Below are 14,748 nucleotides of genomic sequence, written 5' to 3'. Positions count from 1 at the left end.
ATAAAGTAGCATAAGTTACGGACTGTACAAGAAAAACTCCCGGATTGCGTATCGCTTTTAAATTTTTTTAGATCAAATGTTACTATAGTTCATAATTAAACTACAATACTTCCGCGATTTTTAAAACTGTTGTCATCTTTTGATGTGAAACATTGTCTTATTTCAAAATAAAAACCAAACTTGAACAGTGTGACTTTTTTTCTTTCTTGTATACATTGAGATTTAACTTTCTTGTGTTATACTTTTTCTTTCTTTCTTTCTTTTTTTTTTTTTTTTAATGAACCTTTTACTTTTCTTTTTTTATAAATCTTTCTTACAAATATTTGATAAAAATTTTCTTTATCCTTTGCTGAAAATATGTTAACAAAAGTTTCTGAGCTGCAATTTCTTTTACCTGAATTTAAGTTAAAAATTCCAACGGCTGCCGTTACTGTTGCTTCTAGAATGAAACTTCTTTTTGTAAGTGAACAGGTGTTTCATTGGTTCATTGATCGAAACAACGCCTATTCTCAAAAAAAGCAAAAAATTCATTTTTGCTAATTTGTCAGATGCCTTTGAAGTAAAAATCTATAAAATTTAATGAGAGAAGAAAAAGAAAAATTTTTTTTAACCTATATTACGCATGCAATAAAATTTCATTAGTAAAAGGCGGTGGATTTATTTTGTCATAATTGAAACATTTTAAAATTCATAATAATGCCGTCTTTACAAGTATTTCACGTTTGAGATCTAATATCACCGATCCTATAACCACACGCAGATTGGTATACAGAATATTTTAAGTTTTAATTTAAATATATGCCCGATGAGATGAGATACCAAATCTTTAAAGAAAGTCTATCACCTCTATAATAAAATTTTAAAATCTCTTTTTCATTTTATGAGTGGCAAGAAAAAATGAAAACAATAATTACTATTTTAAAAATAGAATAAAAAATAAAAGAACTTATCAAAATTTAAAAAAGGAGAAAATATATGAAGACATTCTTTGAACGTTTTTGTAATCGCCAGTTTTCGAAAACATAAATATTTGTTCAGAAGTTAGTACGCTTTTCGTCAAACAAAAAAACAACATTCGATGGAAACAGGAAAGATTACATTCTCTGTTTGACAACACTATGACGTCAAAGGTGATCCTTTTAACACGGTATGATCAAAATTTTAACTTTCTACTTGTCAGAGAAATCTTTTTTTGTTTCGATAATTTACTTAGCCTATGTCATCTTTTAAAAAGATGTGCGCGATATCCTCTTTTTAAATACCACAGCAAACCTTCCGACAGACATGTTTTTCAAAAAAGCACGTGTACCAAAATAACTAGCTAAATAGAAGAGCTGTCTTTTATAGTGACGGTTGTTTAATGCTTCACAAAAAAAAGGTATTTGTTTTATTGGCATAGTTTTTTCATTGGTTATCTCATTTCCTTCCTTTTCTATTTAGAATTTAGGGAACATTTAATGCAATCGCAACTTTCGATAAATCAAAACAATGGTTGGTTTAAAAAAATGATCATTAACATCAATAAAGGAAGACCGCAAGCTTGAGCGTAGATATAATGAGAAAATAAAATCTCAAATAAAGAGCATCGCATTTCTTTGTAAATGAAAAAAATGGTTCGCTCGTTTTTAAATACAAGACCCTTTGCCAGGTCAAAAGCAGGTTTTGAAAGATTTATAGAGCTGATCGCGAATAAAAATTTACCGCTTACAATGCAAATATCAGGGCTGCAAATGAACGGAATTTTTACGATTCACAATTTTCAAATTGTGCCAATGTTTAAATGCTTAACCAGTTCATCAAATGTTGTTTATCTATCAGAAGATGATGGTAGTTCAGTGGTCGTTATTGCGTTGAGCAGCAACGGCCAGAGTTACAAAACTATGGAAGAATTAAGAAAAAGGAAAAAGGAAGAAGACATTGAATACTTTGTTTGTACTAAAAACATTAAAATTGATGAAAAAACATTTTTTGAAGAAGGTCAGGTTTTCATTTTCGCTCCTCACACATTAATGTTATCTTTTAAGAGAGAAAGAAAACGCGGCATAAATCTTTTGGTTTATCCCGAGATGAACAAGGTTTTTTTTCCTATGGATACTCAAGGTGACTTCAGGAAATGTTCAAAGCCATATAACTCAACAACAAAACTATTATCCATATCAAATTACCCGTTTTATATAACTCTAACAAATAGTAAAACTTTACGAGTCACAGAAAAATCTTCTTATCATTGTTATTTCGCTTCTACGAGAATTTCTGGAAAACTTTGTATTCATGCATTTACAGTGAACCAGTTCACCCACGCGAAAATTTTAGATCACTCTCGTGCAATTGATAACTTAGATGAAAACGAGCTAAAGGTTGTTTCAAATTCAGTTGTTATTCCCCGAGATGAGAGAATAGAAAATTTTCATTACATTCGAACATACCAAGAACTAGGCATAGTCAGACTCTTGGAAGAAATATACACAGAGCTCAATAACACTCTGTGTACAACGCATCTATCGACACCTGCGTGCGTTCGAAGAGAAAAAGTATTCGAAAACGACTACGAAAGTTTAGGAAACATTATTAAAAATGTCCCATTAAATGAACTTTTTAACATTACACGTGCACCTTATTCTTTAAAAAATAGTACTACCAACATAGTCAAAAATCCAAGCAGAAGCATTCGGAAAGACCGTGAACCCTGCAACATTTATGTCAACGATTCTCCTCATGCTGACGAAATTAAATCTCACAAGAAAAAAGAACTAATAGTTGAGTTTGACACAGGAGGCTATGTCATAATTCCGTTTTCTAAGAAAACGTCTTCTATCAGTTTTAACGGTGCAAACTTATATTACAAAAGTTGCGAAAACCAAGCATATGTTTCCTCGACAGCTGAAAATCTTAAAAGAATAAGTGAATACAAAAATGATGACCACGAGTACTCATACATATCACTTAATGACAAATCAACGCATCAAAATGTTGTCATCCAAAACTTTTCTGATAAAAACGACTCCTCGCCTGTTTCTTCAAATTTAGAAGATATGACACAAAAGAAACACGATCTTGCGACTAATTACGATATTTTTAAAACGGACGATCTTACATACGACTACCCATATAGCGGTTATTTATCTTTAAAACACAAAATCGCGTCGCAAAACGAAGATAAAAACAAATTGGAAAATATGAGCGCTATAGAAATAAGCAGTTTATTAAGGGTGCTATCATTGAAGCATCTGATCGATAGATTTCAAGAAAAATCTATTAATGGAAAAAAATTAGTTTTACTTAACGAGAAAGACTTCATTTCAATGAGATTCACAAAGTTTGAAGCTAGAAAACTTAACTGTTATATCAAGGGTTGGAGGTCTTGCAAAGAAGAAAGCGTGTTGGGGACTTGGTTAACAAAGTCACCAAAACTATGGTCAGTTTCAGACCTCTCACAATATCTTCTACATATAAACATGAGATCATTGTTAAGATTCATAACGCGCCACCACGTTGATGGTTTTTTGTTCAATGAAATTCTTAAAGATGGCGTAATCGAATCTTTAGGGCCTGAACATGGCGTACTGTTTAAGGAACAAGATATAGAAAAACTTAAGAAATACTTTTTTGATAACGACGATGGTCCCAGATTTGAATTAATACGATAACATCCTTTTATTGCTTTGAAATATAAAAATAGCAAATCATATACTTTAATATTTTCAGCAGCCATTTTTAAAACACTGGGATAAAAATAACATTACAAAATGTGTGTGTTTTTGAATGAAAAAAGAAAAATAACCTGATAAGCACAAACTCCAAGAAGAAATCACATGTAATAGTCTATAGAATTAGAAATGCGCTTAATCTCTAGAATAAATCATTAGAATTAGAAATATACGCGCTTAATCATAGAAGGTCACTTGTGAACTTCTTAAAGGCTTAAATCGAACTTAATTCATTTATCGTCAGTTTGTATTTAGCGTTTTTGCTTGTTTTTATTTATAAGGTTTTACTTTTTAATAATATGGCTATTGACTGCACTTACATAAGCTGGTATTTAATTAGGCCTTATTTTGATTCTATTTCAATATATTGATTCAATAGACTTATTGAACACAGAATAACAAACATTAGTTCCAAACCTCCAAGATTTTGTAAGTCATGCTACATATATCCTTCATCAATTAATTTGATCTTTTTTAAACCGATTTTTTTAAGGATCTAGTAACTTAAAGAACAATTTTTAGAATGTTTTCAGAGCTGGCATTATAAATAGAGCTGATTGCAAGTGCGCAGAGCATACTCAATTCCTTCGTTTAAACTACTCATGGGTGTAGACAGGCTGCGTTTAAATTCTCATTTTCTGTTTAAATATGGCGGAAGTTAAATTAGTAACATATTTTCAATAGATCTGAAGCTTTTTTAAACTTATCCAAGTCACGTATTGTTTTCGATAATGGCAAAAATAAAATAGATATAAAATTCTGATCAAGGATAATATTGCACATTTAAATTGTAAAGCCGTAGAAAACCATCTCTTTTAAATTGGTTAGAAGATATTTGTATATGTTGTGTTTGAAAATAGCCTACATACGTATCATCATTTATAAGTGTTAATATTTATATCATAAATTTACGTAGTTTGCTTTATATATACTAATTGGTTGATAATCAACATCCGCTATTTCAAACTTTCAAGGGACTATATCGATAAAAAAGTGACCCAGAAGACCGATAAGGGATTTAGAGATATGTTTAAGATGATTTTCTTTGAAAGCAACAGTTGAGTAGCGGACGTTGGATATGCACATGATGGAGCTTGTATGTGTAATTAGTTAGTGTGTGTATTCACTTAGCACCTCAGTTAATGTGAATAGCATCTAATTCAAAATTATTAGTATATTGCATATGTTAATCGAAAATATTAAGGATTTTACATGTTAAGTGGCTATTTATATCGGTCGTAATTTATACGAGCAAACTGAAAAAGTAATTAAAAAGAAGCTTGATTGACTTTATGAAAACCGATAGTTTGAGATTTAAATGATATACTTGCTTCTTTTAAACCATGTTTTCTATTAAACTAATCGTTTATTTACGAGTGATAAAACTATTTTCACAGGTTTCCTGTATGAACGGCGTGACATGAATTATGTTCAGTTCAAAACTTCTTTTGTAATGCTATGCGTATAAGAAGAAAAACGGATCAACTGACAATGATCGTACTATTTATAATATGCGCGTGGAGCTTCACAACCATGTATTTTCTATGGAGAAGAACCAAGAAAAGAGATGCCTCGAAAAGGAGCGAGTTTCGTGACTGGTTCATATACCCTCAGTGGAACAAACTGACGAACAGGTAAGTGAAGCCTAAACAAATAGCTTTGTGACTATCATGATATTTGAAAGCTATGTGGCAATTAACCCACAAAAGCTGTCACTGGTATCTTAAATTTCTCTCTGTCTCTCTCTCTCTGTCTCACTCTCTGTCTCTCTCTCTCTCTTTCTCTCTCTACCAGAGAGTAGTTTTAATTTATCATCTTAATCTAAATATTAAAATTATTTAACTAAATATTATTCAAGTGACTGCCCCTTTAGCGCCATAAGACCGGAACGAATCAATTTGTTTGTTAACGTAACCAAAATTGAACACCGTGACTCAAACAATGTATTAAAACACAGAAGAAAGGTTATAATGAAGTCACCAAGAAAAAATATGATTGATTTCGGTAGAGAGGATTTGGAAGTTGAAGGCGTTGATGATTACATATTCTGGTATGAAAACTTTATCAATAACGGACATCAGTTGCCTATTCTACCGAGGTAAACATTCGTTTTTAGTTTTTATTGTTAAAGGAATAACATTTTATGCTACACTTAAAACGCAAAAAAAAATGTAAATATTTTCAAGGCATAAATTCAATTTTTTACTACTATACAAATTTTGTAGGCTAACGCTTTTAATCAACTGTACGAGTATTTGTAGGAATCAGAGCCATTTATTTGAGAAATTTATGCTCTCATTAATAGTCTGTATAATCTAGGAGGTTGTTTTTTTTTACAGGCAACAGAAATGCAAAAAGCCGTTACAGGACATAGCTTTTCTTAAAACGCATTACACTGGAAGTGATGTCATTACAAATATCCTCAACAGGTTCGGTGACTTAAACAATTTGAATGTTGCTTTGCCTACTGATGGCTTATCAACATTTTTTTGGCCAATGAGATTTCAATGGAAATATATAGACATCACACTCTTAAATGGATCCCTCCCAAACATAATAGCCAACCATGCTCGCTATAATAATGACGTTATGGACAACATACTTAATCCGAACTCGGTGTATATCACAATAATACGCGATCCAGTTAGTCAGCTTGAAACAACCTTCAACAATTTAGAATTCGGTGAGCTTTTAGAAATCGAAGCAAAAGAAGACCAATTAAAAATGTTCTTAAAAGACCCAAAGTCATATATACAAGGAATAATTCAAAGGCACAGGTTCAAGGTTAGCGTTATTGAAGTGAGATTTGATTTATTTTATTCCATTTCAATTCTTTTATATTGAAATAATTTTTTTTACTTTGTATTTTTCAGGATTCTTTAAATCTTATTAAAAACGGTCAGTTTTTTGATCTTGGGCTTTCCACCACCGATTATCACAAAAAGAATGTTATAAAAAGTACAATACAGGAGCTTTATGAAAAGTTTACCCTGGTTTTGGTATATGAGTATTTGGACGAAAGTTTGGTCATGCTCAAGCGTAAACTATGTTGGCAAATCGACGACATTGTTTATCTGCGGTTTCAACATAAAAACCACAACAGTAAAAATCGTAAAGTGGTGAGCGAAGAGTTGTCAGAGATGATTAAATCTTGGAACAAGGCTGATGCGTCGTTGTATGAGTTTTTTAACCGGACGTTATGGGAGGAGATTCGCTACGAAGGCGAGGATTTTTGGAAGGAGCTAAAAGAATTTAAAGAAACTTTAGAAAAGATTGAACTTGATTGTGTTGGTAACGCTGTTAACAGCGATCAGTTTACACTGGAGGAGATTCCTGCCGAAAAACAATCAAGTAGTTATTCTTACGAAGCGAGTAACGGAGACACTTTGTCAATATCTGAAAAGCGCAATATTTTTAATAAAAAGCATAGAGAAATAAATCGTAAAAAAATACGGCTTAAAGACTTATTGGCTATGCCTTACCAAACAAACAGCCATCAACACACATTAGATAAAAACCCAACCGGCGAGGAACAAGGGTTTCCCTTTCCTCACAAAAATCTGAATTTCAATGACGCAAACACGAGCACAGAAGAAAATAACAATATCCATAGAAACAGACACATGGCTGGAGTAAAAAATAATAATAACATTTACAATGAACGATTTTATAAGCATGTGAATACCAGTAACATTATAGTAGGAAACATCTCACAAAAAGACCATGAAATCCCTCTGAAAGAGAAAACAAACTTACTAAATGATTATCAGTTCAATACTGAGGGTTCAGGTCAGGAACCTCGACTACAAGTAAACCTTAATAATATGTTGAATAAACAAGCGAGCCGCTGGAACAACTATTTTTGCAAAAAATTACTTATGTCAGAAATAGAATATTTGGACTACTTTAGAAAGAAGCACGCCAACGCAAAAGTTCAAGTTGCAAAAAGGTGATGTTTAAACATAACAACTTATTTATGACACATTTCTATTAGCATATTTATAGACGAAGAAATATATATATATATATTTTGAAGATCAATAAATGCGTAATAAAAATAACTACCGCAACAGTGACATCCACTACTTTTTTTTCCCAGGCAGAAAAACAAAAATGATAATGTTAAAAGTTACTGAAACAAAGGATCCTTGAAGGTTTTTTTTTTTTTTTAAGAAGACAATCTTTTTATATTTTAAATTATATTACCTAGCATAATGGTAATATGTCCCTGATATACTGATTGATGATATCACGAAACCTCATTATTATTAAGATATTTTGCAGCATTATGAGTTCTATCATTAATCTATCATTGACGAACCCAAATGTGCTGCTTTTTCAAAAAGCATGAAAATAAGGAATTTACTTTAAATTATTTTTGCTTTCGTCGACCTTTCGCGTTTTACTTTAAACTGAAGTTTTCCGCAGACTTCCTATCTTCATTTCACACATAAATTTTTAAAATTATCTTGGTGAAAAACGTTTTTTTAAGGCGGGGGACATGTAAAGTCATCTTTTTTTTCTCAATTCTTTTGTTGACCTTTTTACTGTTTTTTTTTTAGTCTAATTTGCTTAAGAACTAAATTAAGCAAGTTAGGCCAGAAAGTTAATACAAACAAATCTTAAAAAAAAAATTCTAAAAGCTAAACATCTTTTAAGCTTCATTAAGAAGTGTTTTTTGTTTCTATGATTTATTATAAAGCCAATTCATTTTTAAGTTTTACAAAAATGTACGACAAAGTCACTTTTAATTTTTCTTTTAGCTAATTTATTTACACAGCTTAACAGAATTAAAATGCGCTCAAATGCTAACCAATAACTTATAAAGAGCAAATATTCGTTGGTTTTTTTCTAATTTATCAAGTCATGAAATTAACTAAGAACAGACAAGAATATTAAAAAGTATTAAAGTCTATTTAAGACAATTATATCAACCTCATTTCTTGCATCTATTGTTTAAAAAAAGAAACTTATTTTTAACAAATGGTATTTGTAATGTCATCAAAATATTTTGTTCTAAATGAATGGTTTTTATGTCAATAAAAGGCTTTGAAATTTTGAAAACATCCTGATGACGTATTTATTGTTATTTCCTACAAAAGTAAAATTGAATTAAATACGAATTTATGTGTCATAATTCAAGTCAAAAATTTGATGAGCTTTCGCTTCGTTTTATGATTGCTTAGTAGAAAAATAGCTTGGTGATAAAAAAAAAAAAAAAAAAGTTCATAAATTTCATATAACAAAGTTTATTTCATCTCTTTTGTTGTATTGATTTTAGAGTAAGAGCGACTTGTTAACTGAACCTTTTTTGAAACTAGACTAAGTTAAAGAAAATTGTGGTCACATTGGTAGATTCAGTTGTTTCAAACAGTTTTATAATTTTATCATGCATGAATGGGATCGTGTAAAAGCTCCGGCTTTAAAGAAATTATGATTATCGTAAAGAATATTCATTGTGTTGTTTAGGAAAATTTTTTCTCCCGAAAGTTGTTTAATTTTCACGATATTCTAGCCTGGTTCCACGATATTTCCACGATATTCAAAAAGATTTTTATGAAAAATACAAAATTGTTTCATCTAGCCTGGTTTTTTAATCAAAATTATTTACGTCAGAAAGCTACCAGCATGTATCACAAAAAAAACCAAAAATTCGGAAAAATTTGTTATTAAAATTATTTTAAAAACTAAAAATGAGTTTTTTGTTTTCTCTATTACAAACTTTATTGAGAGTTATACAATAAGTTTTTACTATATTATTTTTTAATATTAATAAGTTTTTATCTTAAATAGTTTATTAATTCTCGTACATTTTACATGTTCGAAAAAATTTATTGTAAGAGATCTTGAAAAATTAAACTATAAAAGTAAGTTTCCTTCCTATAAGGACATTTTTTAAAAAAAATAAAGCACAGAAATACAGATTCGCAAGGAAAAAACATTTGAATATTATGAGAGTTTCTAATTTATGCAGTTTTATAGCTGGTGCTGCTGCAACTGCTGGTGTTGTTATTAGTTGCTGCAATACCAACAAAATGTTTGTTATTGTTTGATATTAATAGCGTAAGTTGTTGTTCTGAAGCTTTACTGTTTTTATTTGTCACAGCAACAACAACAATTCCAGCAACAGCAACAATTTTAGCAACAGCAAACTACAATAACGGCAACAACCAAAAAAAAGTCACAAGAACAAAGGGTAAGAAACTACAAAAACGGTGCCAATTTTATTCGAGCTCTTTTTAGAATTTAACATGGCAGAAAAAGTTTAAAAGTTACTGACAATTCAAGCAAGTCTATAATAGTTATGTAATAACACAACTACAAAAATATAATATGTATCATTTAACAGCAATTCAATCACGCGGCATCCACACGTCGAAGGAACTAGTCGTTTAGATAAATAATTTTTTACGATAATGTATTTATGCGAAAAGACACAAAGCACACTTATTATTATGTTATTTATCCGTGTTATTATTTTGCGTTTTTTAAAAAATATTTCATATTGTTGCTACTTCTAGACTTGTCAAATGTTTTCATTGTTTTGGTGCATACTATATTATTTTGTCTTTTAGTGTTAAACTTAAAATTTTGACAGGGGGTTAGTAAAAATTAATTCAAGTTTTTGCGGAACTGAACAAATCGTTTAACCATTTCAAGTCATCATCAAAAGCTGTTCGTTGGCTTTTCAACAAACTTGTTTTGAAAAAACGTTCTGAAGTAAAGGAATGTCTTTTGATGAAAAATACGAATGTCTGGAAGAACTGGGAAAGTATGGAATTTAAAAAAAAAATCAATACTCAAGAATTTAGTAAATAAAAAAATTTTGGTTTCAATTGATTTTTTTTCTTCTTCTTCTTCTTTTTCTTCTTACAGTTTCTTACAACATTTCTCTAGAAAATAGTTTTGAAAAGGTACTCTTTAAGACCGTCAAAATATTTGGTTATAATCCACAGTTTCTCATAGTAAATATAATTCACTATGTAAAAACATAAATAATTCAACTGCGTACTCAATACGAACTTGAAAATACGAATGTAAGACATCGTTTTTATATTCTTGTCTATCTATTTGTTTACATACATCACGCTCAATTCGTACACTACAATATAACAGCTACAATAAATTACAACACGTAAGCGTCATTTCTTGAAAGTTAAATGGCGACAGTAGCCTCTACTTAGAATCGCTCTAAGATGCGAATATGGAAAAAAATAATTAAAGTTGTAATTCTATATATTTAGAGGTGCATTTGGAATAGTTAAGAAATGCAGGAACAAAAAGTCGGGTATGCTTGTTGCAGCAAAATTTATTCGAAGAACAACTAAGTCCAAGGCAGAGTTCTCACGGGAAGTGAAGATAATGAACCAACTAAGCCATGGTAAAATAATCAAGTTTATCGAGTCATTTGAAACTGATAAAAATCTAATAATAGTTATGGAGTTAGTTGATGGAAAAGAGCTTTTTGAAAAAGTGATGGAAGATGACTTCCAACTTTCGGAGAAAAAGGTTGCTGAGTGCATTCAGCAGATTTTAATCGCAGTAAAACACATGCACGAGAAAAATATTGTTCATCTGGATTTAAAGGTTTATTTTACTTTTGTTTTTTTTTTTAGTAAGGAGAATGATATTATCTAAAGGAGATCTATGTAAATCTTCTTCCGAAAACATCACTCCTGTTGCAATTATTTTTGATAACTTTATTCAATTTCGCAGCTACCCCATTGGTGTTGTTTAACGACATAGCTGTCTCTGTGGCTCCTAGGAGCTAATAACTTCACCCACCCTACCCCATTCACCTTTAGGCTACCTCTCTTCTAGTCTTCTTCAAAAAATATTGTGTTAATTAAAGTTACTATCAATAAAAAAAAAAAAAAAAAAGTAAAAAGCAATGACAATTTAAATTTATATAATATTTTATATAAAGTTTGCTACGAACATTGCGCCCTGGAGCAGTTGTAAGGCAAATGTTAGTTTTTTTGAAACACTTTAAAGTTGGAAGAAAAGTAGGTATTTAACATTATATTTTTTTCAAAATATTTCCACCGAAACAGAAGTTTAGTATTTTTTACTATTAAACACTAATTATATAACAACACACAAGGAGAGCGCGATAATTAAACTCATCTATAGTATTTTTAATCGAATTTTTTAGCCAGAGAATATTTTATGTCACGACAATTGCATGAAAAATGAGGAAGTGAAAATTATTGACTTTGGATCATCTCGTGAACTTCAAAATGGCATCCAAGAAGCTGTGATGTGCGGTACACCAGAGTATGTAGGTGAGGGTTGTTAATATCAATATTTGGATTAAGAAAGTTAATGGAAGAGGAAATGTGCATTGGGGTGTATACTAATATAGAAAAATGTAAAGTAGATATTCTTCTACTTTATATTTTTCATTTTTTACAACAGTTTTTTTATTTAGCATTTTAATTTTAAATATTTAAACTTTTCCGGAAACATATTCTGGTTAATATTAGGCAAATCTTTTCTAACAATAGCTCCTGAGGTGATATCGTATGATCCGATTTCCTTAAAAACAGATATATGGTCTATAGGAGTAATAACCTATGTGCTGTTAAGCGGGAACTCACCTTTTTTGGGAGGTAATGATAATGAAACTATGGCAAATGTAACTCACGGAGAAATCGACTTTGAAGATGACTATGAATCTTTTGAAAATGTTACTGAAAATGCAAAGCAGTTTATTAGAGACTGCTTAAAAACTGACCCTCGGTAAGTTTATTAATAATAATGATTATAAATAAACTAATTTAGAATAAATTTTGATTGAAATTAAAAAAAAATGATTGCTAAAAAACTAATCCTCGGTAAAAGTTACTTCAAACACTTTTTCACTGAATGTAAATAATCGTGAATAAATTTTAAATTCTTCAACAACTTTTTTTGTTTTTCTTTTTAACATAATTTAGATAATTATGTTAGCTAAAATAGCAGCACTTTGTATAAATTTTCTTTACAATAAAGCAAACGAATTTCAGTCAATGAAGCGTTGTGTCATAAATGGCTGACAACGGTAAGGCTTTCATTCGGCGTCTTTGTTATCAATATTTAGCTATGTTATCAATATTAAGCAATATTCTCTTTGTTCTCTACTCATATTGATGTTCACATTTAGGAAACTGATAATAAGCCGATTGCTAACTTGGAAAATTTAAAGGTTTATATTGCTAAACGAAAATGGAAAGTAAGTTATTTAGCTTTTGGCTTTGTAAAGTTTTCATTACTTCTAGAGACCACAGTTTTACCACGAACTAAGCCAAACACAAAAAGTCTCGTAATTTCAACTGGTAACTAATGTTGAGCAAGAATGGTTCGCCAATATTAAGCATATGATCTTTTTAACTGTTTACTAATGCTGAGCAAATGAACTTTTGTGTTGAGCTTAACTCGTCTTGGCTCGAGGTAAATTTCTGGTCTCAGCCTGCCACTTCTATTCACATAAAACTTGCTATAAAATGTTAGCCTGAGGTGAATCACCTTTAGTTAGGTTTGGCATCCTGAATAATATTATATTTTTTAGGGTGTCATAAATGCTGTTAAAGCAGTGGGAAGATTTTCGGCAAGATCTAACTTTGCAAATAGAGATTGACTATCCTCAAAGCTTATGTAATCAAGGGTTATTTTATACTGCAGACAAATTTTTCAATATTTTTTAAGAAACCATTTTTTTTCCCTCTAACTCTATTATTTATAACTTTAAATAAATTATTCCACTCCTAAATTTGCCATATATTTTTAAAAAAAATTGAAATTTAAAACAGGATGAGAACTGAATTAGCTGCAGCCAGTTGTCACCAAAATTATCAAATAAAAAATGTATTTAAAGTAAACGGGGAAAAGTAAACAAGAAAATATTCGTTACAAGTGAACCATCCAAGGCAATCAATTTTTAGGTAATTTATTGACACTAACGAAAAGCTATGGTTTTAAATTATCTGAAGGGGTTTCTCGGAAATAATTCCCAAAAAAATACGCTAGGAAATATTGCCCTATGTATTCAAGAAAATATCTATTAGAAGATCATGTTCTTAAATCTTTGTGTACTATTCATAAAGTTATTTACATTTAGATGGGGCTAAAAATAGTACATTTAAGTAGATTTAAGCTGAATAGATGGATTCTAAACAAATTGTCAAAGAAAAACAAAATCCAGCGAGCAGCTTAAAGAGTTAGCAACGTTAAACTATTTTATCTACATAAAACAATTGTACATCGCTGCTCTCGCGACACAAGAAAAATCTTTTCTTCTGCCGCATCCTCAAAACATCTGTGTTGAGGATGTGGGTTCTATTGAGCAACTAATGTCAGGCGGACGCGTGATTAGCCCACAAATCCGTAATTTTTCCAAGCGAGCTTATCTTATCTATTTGGTGGGCCAGGCTTAGAGTTTTTTAATCGTGAATTTATGAGATGATTAGGAGTGTTTTATCATGAGGTGATGAGAAGGTTTGTAGTGTTTTATTATGTAACTAAGGTTTGAAGTGTTTTATCATGAGATGATATGGTTTGGAGTGTTTCATCATAAGGTGATGAGAAGACGGAAAACAATTACTACCGAAGCTTAGTACTCTGCTCCAATGCGTCAATGAATTTCTGCCAAAGTCTTGTCTAGCGATGCCAAGTCAAAGAAAGGTCTTCGTGCTAATCAACAGGCTACATGTGGCTCACCGTCAAAATTTCCAAGACATCTCTCTTACATATATTCGTTAAGAGCTGCGTAAAACTTAATGAAGAACAAAAAATTTCATAGCGAACATAAAATGAAACAAGAGATTAACGAGTTTCTAACCTACGAAGATAAAGAGTTTTGGGAAAAAGAGTTTTGGATGGCAGAAAAGTAAAACCTCAACTATGAACATTAACGGCCCTCTGTTATAATAGCAGTGAAACTTTGCTTTTTCCTCTTTAGAAAAATACTCATGAAATGTACATTCCCCATCGGATACAAATAGTTTCATGCTCGCTTGGACAGTCTGAATATTTACTTAGTTGTTGGGGAGTTATGTCCTAC

General features: G+C 30.7%; 6 protein-coding genes across 18 annotated transcripts in view; 2 read left to right on the top strand and 4 right to left on the bottom strand.

Moving 5' to 3' along the window:
• Window positions 1–14,748, bottom strand: part of LOC145185579 (RAC-gamma serine/threonine-protein kinase-like) — a 385,494-nt gene that overhangs the window by 271,993 nt on the left and 98,753 nt on the right. The window lies entirely within an intron of this gene.
• Window positions 1–14,748, bottom strand: part of LOC145186156 (cilia- and flagella-associated protein 65-like) — a 259,850-nt gene that overhangs the window by 146,349 nt on the left and 98,753 nt on the right. The gene's annotated exons all lie outside the window — the stretch shown is intronic.
• LOC145185156 (uncharacterized) overlaps window positions 1–14,748 on the bottom strand; it is a 216,225-nt gene that overhangs the window by 102,733 nt on the left and 98,744 nt on the right. The window lies entirely within an intron of this gene.
• The window catches only part of LOC145186157 (prohibitin-2-like), a 227,685-nt gene that overhangs the window by 114,286 nt on the left and 98,651 nt on the right, over window positions 1–14,748 (bottom strand). The gene's annotated exons all lie outside the window — the stretch shown is intronic.
• On the top strand, window positions 927–3,747 carry LOC149883746 (uncharacterized). Its single transcript, XM_090099081.1, has 2 exons — window positions 927–1,147; window positions 1,441–3,747. Exon 2 carries the CDS (start codon window positions 1,602–1,604, stop codon window positions 3,645–3,647), a length of 2,046 nt encoding a protein of 681 aa, XP_089955207.1. The 5' UTR covers window positions 927–1,147; window positions 1,441–1,601; the 3' UTR covers window positions 3,648–3,747.
• Window positions 1,179–13,458, top strand: LOC145185661 (myosin light chain kinase, smooth muscle-like). Of its 11 annotated transcripts, none has more exons than XM_090099068.1 (11): window positions 1,179–1,378; window positions 5,105–5,341; window positions 5,581–5,805; window positions 6,047–6,491; window positions 6,581–7,656; window positions 10,952–11,294; window positions 11,863–11,992; window positions 12,215–12,449; window positions 12,702–12,750; window positions 12,853–12,921; window positions 13,258–13,458. In XM_090099068.1, the coding sequence occupies exons 2-11, from the start codon at window positions 5,166–5,168 to the stop codon at window positions 13,324–13,326; spliced, it is 2,817 nt and encodes a 938-aa protein (XP_089955194.1). In that variant the 5' UTR covers window positions 1,179–1,378; window positions 5,105–5,165; the 3' UTR covers window positions 13,327–13,458. The 11 variants fall into 11 exon arrangements, with proteins under 11 accessions (XP_089955194.1, XP_089955191.1, XP_089955192.1 ...); XM_090099065.1 differs by having other exon boundaries at window positions 1,264–1,378; window positions 5,566–5,805; XM_090099066.1 differs by lacking the exon at window positions 1,179–1,378 and adding an exon at window positions 4,290–4,530.

Source organism: Hydra viridissima, unplaced genomic scaffold (genome assembly GCF_058129835.1).
Source record: "Hydra viridissima isolate aposymbiotic clone 2 unplaced genomic scaffold, HvirCarnegie_v1 scaffold_9, whole genome shotgun sequence".
NCBI classification, from domain to species: Eukaryota; Metazoa; Cnidaria; class Hydrozoa; order Anthoathecata; family Hydridae; genus Hydra; species Hydra viridissima.
Note: the sequence above shows the minus strand (reverse complement) of the source record. Positions and strands in the feature narration are given on the sequence as shown.

Coding starts and splice junctions, on each gene's coding strand:
- LOC149883746 (XM_090099081.1), top strand. CDS start 1,602: ATGAAAAAAATGGTTCGCTCGTTTTTAAATACAAGACCCTTTGCCAGG.
- LOC145185661 (XM_090099065.1), top strand. CDS start 5,166: ATGCGTATAAGAAGAAAAACGGATCAACTGACAATGATCGTACTATTT. Junction 5,806..6,046: donor CAGTTGCCTATTCTACCGAG/GTAAACATTCGT, acceptor TTTTTTTTACAG/GCAACAGAAATGCAAAAAGC. Junction 12,751..12,852: donor GTCATAAATGGCTGACAACG/GTAAGGCTTTCA, acceptor GTTCACATTTAG/GAAACTGATAATAAGCCGAT.